A 13018-nucleotide genomic window follows, 5' to 3' on the forward strand; every position below is an offset into this window, starting at 1 on the left:
ACCTGATATAAATGACGAATTGATGGGTGCTGACGAGTTGATGGGTGCAGCACACCAACATGGCACAAGTATACATATGTAACAAACCTGCACATTATGCACATGTACCCTAGAACTTAAAGTATAATAAAAATAAATAAATAAATAAACATAATCAAATCTAATGTAAATATAAACATGTAATACAGCTATTATCCACTTCCTAAAAAAAAAACTACTGAAGTGTACACTAAAAATGGCTGAGATGGTGAATTTTATGTTGTGTGCGTGTTACTACAAATTAAAACAGAGATACACCAAATGTTTCCAACTATTTTGCAAATATGGATTTATCATGCACTTGCTTTTTATAATGTTATTTTCGCTACTAATACTGCATATATCTTTTACAAATTTAAAGTAAAGTGACATTTTCAAGAGTGCCTTTTGCACATTTCACAGCCACATAGGGCACCTTTCTTTTCCACTAAAAGGTTCAAAGGTTTTGCCTTGTTGGCAGATAGTGTAGAGATGGATAATATAATATATATATGCACACGCTTTGTGTTAAGAATTGTAAAACACTTTAGGAAACTTATGCTGACACTTTTCAGGGGAAAAGAATAGGTTTGTAAAATATATGAATCGTAAACCTGAAGCATCTCCATGAACACTTGAGGGATGAGCAGAGATTCATGAGGTCTCCTCGGGGAAGGGGCACCCCAGGAAGATGCAGCAGTCAGTGCAAAAGAACAAGGGGATGGTGCGGGACGGTCGGCGAGGATATGGCAGTCACTCGCGTCTGGGTGGCAGGGTAGGGGAGGAGGTCCCACCAGTCACAGCCCAGACTATGAAGGGCTGGGAGTGCCCAGTGGAGCACTTAGGATTTTCCTATGGCTGATGTGATGTGGGAGCAAAGAAGCATTTTAACCAGCTTGCATTTAGCAAACTCATTTTGATACCAGCGTGAGAGGCAGACTGGAGAGGAGGAAGCAGGAGGAAGGAGGAGGCTGTGACGAGGCACCAAGTGTGGAGTCAGTAGGACTTTTTGACCTCCTTTGGATTTTAATAAATACTATCTAGTTATAAGCAGAACGTCTTGAAAATAAAGGCAACGGATGAAATAAGAAACAGGTCGTAGTCACTGCTGACATACTATTCCAGCACATACCCCCTTCTCTTCTACAGGAGAGGTTGTTAATATTTGAACAAAAATTCTTACCTAAGGTCTTGAAATGGGTCGGCTCTGACAAGGGGCGTCTCCACTGAATGTTCGAAAAGAGCTCCTTCAGGTCCTAAACAAAAAACAAAGATGTATCAGGAGCAGAAGTAAAACAAGTGGCACCAGACAAAATAAACATTTAGCCTAGATATTAAAGAACATATGGATTTTGTTCTTTGTTGCAGAATTTTTGCAGATGTTTGAGTTACAGGTGGAAAAATAGGCCCAACTGCTTCCCTGCTTTTCTGAGGCTATCCCATTTCATTATGTTCCCATAAACAAAATATGGTTTTCAAAGCAATTACAAGTTAGCAGGCTTATTTTAAAACCAGAAAGCAGTATTAGTCTTCAAATCAAAAAAGGAAAAAAAGTCCTTCTGAAAGTTGCATACATCCATATATTTTAAGTAATAATAATTTAACTAATTCTCTAGATTTTATGTGCAAAAATTGTATCTTGTGTTACTTGTTTCTAAGGCACTCAGAATATTTACAGAAAAATTACAAGCTTTAAATATTTAAAACGAACCTTCTAATCCCTAGGAATCAGTATGTTCCCAGCTGTTTCATGAGTCTGAGAACCTAATTATATGCAAGGCCCTGTGTCAGCTGGGGTGCAGAGAAACAAGGTGAAAGTGACATGCTCTTCGATGCATCCTAACTTGTTTAACAATCAGACCCCTACAATGCAGGTAATATTTTCCCATTGTACCCACCAGGAAGCTGAGGAAGAGAAAGGTTAATTAACTTGCCTAGGGTTCCACAGGTGAGAAGTGGCAAGGCTGTAATTTGAATTCAGAGCCCACACGTTTAATCTATATGCTATAGGGGTTTTCATACATAAATAACAATATGTGATAGAAAGTAATGTGCCAGGAGCAAAGTGCAACAAAATTATCTGGAGGTTCATCAAGGGGGAAGAATTACTTTAAGGTATCAGGGACCACTATATAAGAAAGTGAAGTGGGTCTGAACCTTAAAATAAATAAACTTCTATAAACAGATGGAGATTGTGAGCAAGAATTTCAAAAACAGCAGCAGTCCAGGGGCAGGAAAATGTGCTGAGTGTCCAGGAATAAACAAATAATCCAATTCACTGGAAGCAACGAATTCTATCTACATGGAATACAAACGTATCTTTCACATTTCATTTAAATCTATATCCTCTTGAATTTCATGGGCATATTCACAGATATAAGCAGCACCAAACACCACATCGCGTATATATGCTCATCACGACTTCCCCAGGTTGCTCATGCCTATCTTGGGCCCTGGCCTGCCTAAGGTCCCACCCCTGGCTCAGGCCCTACCCTTGGCTTAAGAGGCTGTGGCTGCCGCTTGCAAAGCGTTTTTCTCTCCCTTGTGGTTCCACAGGAATCTCAGGATTCATCCTCACGCTGTGCACTTTCCTCTTTAGGAAACACAGAGGGTGCCCGACTTGCCATGGCTGTGTAGCAGGCAAGCCATTGCAAGTTGAGGAGCTTCTATAATGAAACAACTAAAGTGTTTATTTTTTAATCAACTCTTGTATTAGTTTCAATATTGGACACTGAAGAAAAATTGCCTGGGTAAAAGTTTCCCAGCCTCTGTGTTGAGAAATCCTCATCCTGGGCAAAACATCTTTTGAACAGCTCTTACTAATTTTTTATTTGTATTTTTAACTTTTTTTAAGACGGAGTCTCACTCTGTCACCCAGGCTGAAGTGGAGTGGCACGATCTCCGCTCACTGCAATCTCCGCCTCCCAGGCTCAAGCAATTCTCCTGCCTCAGCCTCCTGAGTAGCTGGGACTATGCGTGCCCACCACCACACCCTGCTAATATTTTGTATTTTTAATAGAGACAGGGTTTCACCATGTTGGCCAGTCTGGTCTCAAACACCTGACCTCCGGTGATCTGTCCGCCTCGGCCTTCCTAAAGTGCTGGGATTACAGGCTTGAGCCACCGCACCCGGCCAGTCCTACAGTTCATAGTACCTTCACATTTTCTCCACAGTATTACTGGCTGTATTAGCTTTGTTATTATAATTACTACTTCCTTAGTAATGTTATTTAAATATGAAGATATGATAAAAACCCACACTGGAAAAACTTATCCAAGGAATAATAGCTTGTGGCACAAAAGCAAAACAGACTTAAATCAGAACAAAAAGAAATTTTAAAATTACAAACAGATTTAGTAGGATGATTTACATAAAAACTATAATCAACTGAAATAAAGGAACACACATAAGTGAAGGTTAATGTTTCATGAAAATTATAATTTATGTAAATTCTACTCAGATGATAAATAGATCCTCATACATGCTGTAACAAGTCACATTTTCTTAAAATACCACTTAAGCAAACCTAAATGATAATGGAGATCATTACGTAAAGTTAGGCTATACCAAGCACTGGCGTTTCCACAATAAATGGTGCAGTCAAATTTTAGAGTATAATATCTGGTTTGTTGATGTATTGACAACATTTCCTGCTTGGCATACAGAGGAAAATAATTTAACATAGTAATCTGTAAAATAATATGTATTCATTTTATCCTTTTCTTTCCTCCTTGCTTCTTCTGATTTGCAAAATATAAAAGAAAATGTAAATTTTAATACACCTCAAGTCAATTCTCAAGAAGACAAGCAGACAGCTACGTTTAGTTTTATATAAGTATATTTACTGTGGTTTATGTAGCATTGTTTGAAACCCAAGTAATGCTTTGTTACCACGAACCTAGAGTGAGCTTTATGAATCATCAAAAAATAATGATTTCTTTCCATAACTAAGAAATAGAAACAAAAGGAATGTGGGCATAAAATTTTCTGTAATTATTTTCTCTATTTTTATATAAACAAGATGATATTATGAACGAGAAAAAAGCAACACATTTTACTTTCTGTAACACATACCCTTGTAAAACAAAACTAGAGACTGCAATCTATTCCACTTTCATAGGCAATTTTTATTTGAGCACAGTGTTGGGTCAAAATAAATACAGAGATAAATCTCTAAATTAAATGATTTTTGGGGGAATCACAGAACTGCAATTTGGGGCATATCTCCAAAGAACAAAGAAAAAGTTGGGAGTTTTATTAGAAAGACAAATGTGGGCAGGTGCAGTGGCTCACGCTGGTAATCCCAGCACTTCGGGAGGCCAAGGCGGGCAGATCACTTGAGGTCAGGAGTTCGAAACCAGCCTGGCCAACATGATCAAACCCCGTTTCTACTAAAAATACAAAAATTAGCCAGGTGTGGTGGCGCACTCCTGTAATCCCAGCTACTTGGGAGGTGTAGGTTGTGGTGAGCCAAGATTGTACCATTGTACTCTAGCCTGGGCAAGACAGTGAGACTCCATCTCAAAAAAAAAGAAAGAAATGTTATGTATTGTTTTGAAAGAAGGCTCATTGGCACTAGAGAAGCTTCTGGGAGCTGACAAGCTCTGATTGGTGAGTGAGGGCAGCAGGTAGAACACTTGTTGGTGTTATGGCAGGTCGTTTCAGCATTTACTAGGTAACACCGGTCTTAGGGTGACAGCCGGCCATTTCAGCGGCTGGGCTTGAGGAAAATTCAGTACTTGAAAAAGGTGCTACGTGCCCTGAGTGCTTTCCCCTCAGCCCCTCGATTTGCTTGGATATAACAACATGACCCAATTCATACAATCAACTTTCACAGCAGCTTCAATTCTCTTTCCCAATAGCTGCATTTATTCAAAGAGTTTCAGTGGCGCTATTTTCCAGGGCAGTAAAACTCGGTAATTAGTTTTTAAATGTGTGCCAATTACTTACCTTCTAATGTAACTATAATTAGTGATATTATATTGACATATGATTATGGTAATGTACTTATAGGGAGATAGAAAATCTATAAACTGCTATGTATTATCTTTATATAAGAGCAGCAGTTTCTCTACATTGAAATGATAAATGCCCAAATTACATGCTCTTGATTATATCATTACTATTCAGCCTCAAAGTTAAATACTCCTCGGAACCTATTTGCATATAATAATATGAATTTTCCTAAATGGTTTCATAAAATGATTCTCAGGAAATGGTTGTTGATCTTCAATTTAATTGCATTTTCTTTATGTTTGCATTCATTTAAATATTCACAACCAAGATGATATAAGAAATATAACTGGTGTAATACCCCTTCTTTGTGGAAAATAAAACATATTATTTGAAGTCCTATAATCTAAAATTTTAGACAGGAAAAAAGTTCTACTATAAAATATCGTTATATAAATCATGCATTAAAATGACCCTGTATAATATGCATTATTTATATAGGAAAGTACAAATAAAAAGGAAAATAAAGGAAAGCCTAGTCTAATAATGTTAACTTTTTTAGTTTTAGAATATGTCATTGAGATTAGACATGTCCATTTCTACTGTGAAGCAGTAGTACTCAACATCATTCTTCCCTTCGGGATCCTAGAGCATTGTATGACGAATGATGCTCACATGAAGATCCACGGTAAGACTGTGGTGTGGTGCAGGATGGATTGAGATGGCCATGAAGGCAGTTGGAAAGTTCAAGGTACAGAGCCCAGCAATCATGACACTCTTGAACAGAGCTCAGCAACTGAATGGCAAATTACTCCAAGTTGCTACATTCTTTGCAACATACTGTTGTTTCTAGGTTCCTTCAGTTATAGAAATACACAGAATTCAATATTAATACTTCTGTTCAAACAGTAATATATTATGTATCTCAGACATGCATTCATTTTTGTATCAACACTGATAACTATTTGTTAAGATTCATTCTACGCATTCATCGAGCGTTTATGGACTGATATGGGCTTTTCAAGTGATGTCAAAAAAATTCCATTTCTCTTCTTCAGGTAAACTTCCGCTTAATGTCCCCACATATTGCCTCTACTGCTTCCTATTCACTTTGTAATCACTTCAACCTGCCTTTTGCCTTTATTACTCCAATGAAAAATGCTCTCCTTAAGATTGCAATGACTTCCATAATAATAAATCCAATAACAATTTCTGTCATCTCTCCTGGGTCCAAATTCTGAGAAAATAGTCTCTATTGACACCAGAAAAATGATTATTGTAATATCCCTCCCACCGCATTGCCTGTCCCTTATTCTCCTTTGGTGGCTGCTCTGCCTTTATTTGGCCTCTACCGTTGGCATTTTTCAGAGCTCAGTTGGTTGATGACGCCCACATGTATCTCTAGTCTAGACTTCTGTTCTGAGCAGTAGCTAACTCACACGCCCAATAGCTGACATGACATATGCACCTGGCAGTTTTCCCAGATGATCTTCAGTTTACGTGTCTAAAATATTAACTGTTGATGCTGCCTGCCCTGCAAACGAATTTTCCTCCTCCTCAGGCCTCTCCATTACCCAGAGAGTAATGCCATCACCCGAAACAAATATTATCTTTGAGTGTACTCTTGGCTGCCTGCCATACATCCGATTCACGGGCAAGCCTGTAGCTGTCAGATCTTAAATTGGAGTAATTCACTTCCCTCTCTGACCATTGCTACCACCCAATCCAGGTCACCTTCACTGATCACCTGTACTACAATTGACATCCTCCTAACTGGTCTTACTGCTTCCATTCTTTCCTCCAACCTCCCTTGTAATGGTTGGATTGATCTTAAGATGTATAATGAATCAAGGAGTACCCTGTTCAAAACAATTCAATGCCTCCCCATTGAATTAAAACAAATCCTAACTTCTTATAATGGCCAGCAAATCCCTGCATAATCTGGTCCCACTCTATCTCCCTTTACACCAGGCTTTTTTCAGACTCAAACCTGGTAAGATTAAACATAAAAATCATGAAATAACATGGCATAGATAAGCCAAACACAGCAGTTATCACAATGAATGTGAATGTTTTAAATTCCACATTAAAAATCAAAATAAATTACGTTACAAAAAATAAATCCAGCCAAATGCCACATACAAAAGAAATTCAAATAATTTAATATGAGAAAAATTTCAGCTGGGAGAGTCACTTAAGAGGCCAAATCACTGAGGCCCTCTTAGAGACAGATGTTGAGAGAAGCCTTTGCGGTGGCAAGTGATGTCTGCAATTGATGGAATCATTTTGCAACCAAAAAGGGAAATATAAACTTGCAGAGAAGAAAAGGTAGAGAAGTATTACTTGGCTACTAAATTAATCAACAACCTGGGGTTACCCTTTCCCCAGCCTTCCTATGTGAGATAATATATATCCTTGCAGTTTAAGCCTGTTTTAATTGGGACTCTTGTTCCTTTCAGCTGAAATACCATTGACTGCAGCACAGCACTGAACGCTGCGTCCGGTGCTGCATCAGCCAGTGTTCTGTGCCCTTGGGTATGCGTTTGAAGGATATGGTGCTCCTAAAAGCACCTTCCAGATATCTGTCTTCACGTCTTTTTCGACTTAACATCCTTGTTTATTTTCACTTCTTCAGTTGCTAAACACATTGTTCTCCAGGTCCATTTTTGTCACTGGCTATAATTATGGGTGACTCTAGCATTTCTACACTATCACTTTTGACTTTATGTGATCTTGCTTAGCTGCACAGAAGGCATGAAGAATTGGGACTGTTGCTAGATCTTACTTTTTCTCATTAATGATGGGAAATGGATACTATTAAAGAACTCTGTTTTTAAAGATAATAATATTGGGAAACGGACCGAGCCTAGCAAATTGTTGCCAGGGAGCTAAAATACACTTACGGTGGCCAAACTAACAATTTGTCATCTGGCAGAAGTCAGTTCTGGCAATGGTGTAGAATAGTTTTTTGAAGACAACATTGTGATGTTATTCCAATGGTATGTTCTGTAATTTGGGTTAATAAAAGAAATGTTAACTTTGGCCACTTGGTGGCTAATTTTGTGGGGGACGAAGATGAGCCTGCTCAAAGGCCTAAATCGATTTCAGACTGAACTGGTGAAATTGTGTAATCGCTTCCATAAATTTCACTTAAAAACTATTATTCAGTAGCCTCGTTGACTAAAGTCTAAATGGAAGTTATTTAAGAATTAAAGAGAAGTTTTAGCTTATTTGAGTCATTAAAACAATAGCAATAGCAATTGTCTTAATTACTCAAAGAATGGCAATTCGAGTCAGGATTAGGACTTGGTGCAGCCAGGAGTTTCGAGTGCACCGTCTTAAGGAGAGAGCCATTTTATTTTCCCCTTTCATCAGAGCTATGGGCTGCTGTGCAAGGGATGAGAGCGGAGAAAAGAAGCAAAGAACTGGGTTTTCTTTCCAGTCCTCAGAGTGAGGCCGCCTGTCCCTTTTCCTACCACTGCTCTTTCCTTGGCTGTCAACTGCTGTTGCTTTTGCTGACGTGAGAAACTCCAAAGGCTACTTGGAGTCAATCCAAGTAGATTTATGACAAACGGGTCATATCCAGAATCTACAAGGAACTTAAACAAATTTATAAGAAAAAAACAACCCCATCAAAAAGTGGGCAAAGGATATGAACAGACACTTCTCAAAAGAAGACATTTATGCAGCCAATAGACATAGGAAAAAAAAAATCATCATCACTGGTCATCAGAGAAATGCAAATCAAAACCACAATGAGATACCATCTCACACCAGTTAGAATGGCGATTATTAAAAAGTCAGGAAACAACAGATGCTGGACAGCATGTGGAGAAATAGGAACACTTTTACACTGTTGGTGGGAGTGTAAACTAGTTCAACCATTGTGGAAGACAGTGTGGCAATTCCTCAGAGATCTAGAACCAGAAATACCATTTGACCCAGCAATCCCATCACTGGGTATATACCCAAAGGATTATAAATCATTCTACTATAAAGACCCATGCACACGTATGTTTATTGTGGCACTATTCACAATAGCAAAGACTTGGAATCAACCCAAATGTCCATCAATGATAGATTGGATAAAGAAAATGTGACACATATATACCATGGAATACTATACAGCCATAAAAAAGATGAGTTCATGTCCTTTGCAGGAACATGGATGAAGCTGGAAACCATCATTCTCAGCAAACTAACACAGGAACAGAAAACCAAACACTGCATGTTCTCACTCATTAGTGGGAGTTGAACAATGAGAACACATGGACACAGGGAGGGGAACATCACACACTGGGGCCTGTTGGGGAGTCGGGGGCTAGGAAAGGGATAGCATTAGGAGAAATACCTAATGTAGATTACGGGTTGATGGGTGCTGCAAACCACCATGGTACGTGTATACCTATGTAACAAACCTGCACGTTCTGCACAAATATCCCAGAACTTAAAGTATAAAAAAAAAGTTACCCATTGCTATTTTCAGCAATTGTCCATTAATATCTGTTCATGAGTACAGTCTGTGTAGAATGCTAATCGTTATGTTTTCTTCCTGATAAACTCCTACCCATCCTTCTAGGACCAGCTCAAATGTCTCTTTCCTGGAGAAATCATTGCTGACCTATTCTGCCTCTCTTTCCACGCATCATACCCGGCAGAATGAATCCTTTTCTCTGGGCTGCTCCTGTAGGCTTTTGCTCAAACATCTTTTAGTGTCCTTTAGCTGATTGTATCCAACAAATTAATTTGTGTTTCCACCTCCCCAGCCAAAGCGTAAGCATCATGTAAAAGGAAGCATGTCTGAATTATTTTGTACTGGAGGCTTTTAGGTTAGTCACTGACACACAGCAAATGCTATGTAAATGCTAATTCCAGAGAAACAGTATAAATTTAAGTGCTTCTAAATTGGGGGTGATTTTACTCCCCGTCCCCCAATAATGGGGAACTTTGGCCATGTTGGGAGAGATTTTTGGTTGTCACAACTGGTGGGGTGGGAATGCTACCAGCACCTTGTGAGGCTACGGATGCCACTAAATGGCTAAGGATGCTGCTTAAACATCCCGAAATGCACAGGACAGTCTCCCCCAATCTCCACCAAAAACATTATCCAGCCCCAAATGTTAACAATGCTATGGTTCAATAGCAAAGACATAGAATCACCCTAAATGCCCACCAGTGACAGACTGGATAAAGAAAAGGTGGAATACTATGCAGTCATTAAAAAGAAGGTGATCATGCACGCCCTTCTAGGGACATGGATGGAGCTGGAGACTATTATCCTTAGCAAACTAAGACAGGAACAGAAAACCAAATTCTGCATGTTCTCACCTATAAGTGGGAGCTAAATGATGAGAACATGTGGACACAGAGAGGAGAACAACAGACACTGAGGCCTGTTGGAGGGTGGAGGATGGGAGGAGGGAGACGAACAGCTAAAATAACTAATAACCTGGGTTAATACCTGGGTGATGAAATAATCTGTACAACAAACCCCCATGACACAAGTTACCTATGTAATAAACCTACACTTGTACCCGTGAACTTAAAGTTTAAAAAAAAAAAACCAGTGTTAAGATCGACAAAGCCTGCCGTAGACAACGGTTAGAGAGTCAGACCTTGGATAGAGATAAAACAAGAAGGGAAACATCAAAACTGTGGAATCTCTTAGTTTCTTTAATCATAAAATGTAAGGACGCCAATAACGTATTGGAAAATTGAGAAGAATTATGGTTTGCTCAAAACTGTACTGTTTGTACACTCTCAGTTCATGGTGTCTCTGGCAATAAGAACTAGAAATGTTTGCAACACCAAAATAACAAGGAAAGCGTAGAGTCTTTAGAGGTGGGGTATATTTTGCTTAGTCAGCTGCACTGCAGAGGAGGAGTTTGGGAGAAAACTGTGCCTCGGGCAAAAACAGCTATAAAAGAGAAGATTATAACTTGTCTTTTAAAAGGACAACTTGAATGCATGTTCTAGAGCAGGGACTCTAGATCCCTGGGCCATAGACGGGTCCTGGTCTGTGGCCTGTTAGGAACTGGGCCTCACAGCAGGAGGTGAGCAGCGGGCCAGCGAGCATTACTGCCTGAGCTCTGCCTCCTGTCAGATCAGTGGAGGCATGAGATTCTCATAGGAGGGCGAACCCTGCTGTGAACTGTACGTGTGAGGGATCTAGGTTGCGTGCTCCAGATGAGAATCTAATACCTGATGATCTGAGGTGGAGTCGTTTCATTCTAAAACCATCTCCCACACTGTGAAAACATTTTCTTCCATGAAACCAGTCCCTGGTGCCAAAATGGTCGGGGACTGCTGTTCTACAGAGAGCGTCAACATGTTGCTGACCTGTTGTTTCTCCTGCTGATTCACGCTAGTCCAGAGCAGTGGTTCTCAAAGTGTGGTCCCCAGAGCTGTGGCATCAGCAGCACCTGGGGACTTCCTAGAAACACAGATTCTCAAGTCACATTCCAGACCTGCTGAATCAGAAGCTCTGGGGATGAGGGCCAGCACTATTATTATTATTAGTATTATTATTATTATTACTACTACTACTACTATTATTGAGACATGGTCTCACTCTGTCACCCAGGCTGGAGTGCAGTGGTTCAATCTCAGCTCACTGCAACCTCTGCCTCCCAAGCTCAGGTGATCCTCCCACCTCAGCCTCCTGAGTAGCTGGGACCACAGGCACACAGCACTGTGCCTGGCTAATTTTTGTATTTTTTCTTTTGTAGAGATGGGGTTTCGCTATGTTGTTCAGGCTGGTCTTAAACTCATGGGCTCAAGCGATCCACCTACCTCAGCCTCCCAAAGTGCTGGGATTACAGGTGTGAACCATTGTGCCTGGCCCCCAGCAGTATATTTGAAACAAGCCCTCTGGATGGTTCTGACGCATGCATACAGTTAATAAATAATACAGCTGCTTATCAATTTTTCTCACCTGTTCCTCCAATTGATGTCATGGCCCGGAATGAGCCCTGGGCTAACGAAAAGTTCACTTTACTGATTCTCTGTGAAGCGATCTAAGCTGTTAGACTGTTTTCCCTGCAGATTTTACTGCCCTGCAGTGCAATGATACTCTACCAAGAACTCTGCTGTCCTTTGCATACTTAATCCACTTAACCCGGCAATGATAGTACAGCTGACATTATCAACTCACTTTTAGAAGTCAGGAAACAGAAAACAAAAATTAACTTACTTGAAATTATGCAGCTAGTAATTGCAGAAGTAGGAACTGAATCCAGGTCTACCCAGCCCGTATTCTTTATCGTACGCAACAGTGCATTTCTGATGCTCAAGGTGCTTTGTTGGACAATGACCAATTTCCTTTAACTAAATGCCCTAGTGTCTTTCATTTTAGTAACAAAACCAGATACATTACTGTCTTAGAGTATGCAACATTAGGTTATGATCGTTATAGTTTGTTAGGGCCAGTAATAGGGTGGAGTCTACTTCCTTGGCCAGGAAATACTATTTGTTTTTCATTTGGGAGTATTGATAGGGTTGTGTGAGACAATAACATCGCTACTGGTTTTCACAGTAGTACAGAAAGGCACTGGAATAGATTTAACAAGTGTCTGCTTATGTCTTCTAGTCTTTAGCAAGTAAATTTAGAGTATGTTCCAAAAAATTTTTTTAATAAAATGGTCTCTTCTCAGTCTTAAAAATGAGTCCTATGAGACCGGTATTCAACTTTTAGTTCAAAAAGAGAACTTTTTTTGTAGAAATATGAGGAATTCAAGTACATGATATGATGAGAATAAAAGAAACTTGGGAAACAGATACTTGAACTGCACAGATAACAGTGACATTTGATAAGTCTGTGGGTTACTCCAGTTACAAAAAGACAAAGGGTGGCAGGGCGCTGTGGCTCACACCTGTAATCCCAGCACTTTGGGAGGCCGAGGTGGGTGAATCATTTGAGGTCAGGAGTTTGAGACCAGCCTGGCCAACATGGAGAAACCCTGCCTCTACTAAAAATACAAAAATTAGCCAGGTGTGATGGTGGGTGCCTGTAGTCCCAGCTACTCAGGAGGCTGAGGCAGGAAAATC

At 39.8% G+C, this 13018-nt stretch overlaps 1 protein-coding gene across 1 annotated transcript in view; it reads right to left on the reverse strand.

Annotated features, from left to right (window-relative positions):
• SGCG (sarcoglycan, gamma (35kDa dystrophin-associated glycoprotein)) overlaps positions 1–13018 on the reverse strand; it is a 91730-nt gene that overhangs the window by 15504 nt on the left and 63208 nt on the right. Inside the window, exon 6 of the mRNA XM_011958867.1 lies at positions 1202–1274. Within this exon, the coding sequence (XP_011814257.1) occupies positions 1202–1274 (73 nt within the window). The remainder of the gene's footprint in view (positions 1–1201; positions 1275–13018) is intronic.

This window comes from Colobus angolensis, unplaced genomic scaffold, assembly GCF_000951035.1.
Source record: "Colobus angolensis palliatus isolate OR3802 unplaced genomic scaffold, Cang.pa_1.0 Scaffold113, whole genome shotgun sequence".
NCBI lineage: Eukaryota > Metazoa > Chordata > Mammalia > Primates > Cercopithecidae > Colobus > Colobus angolensis.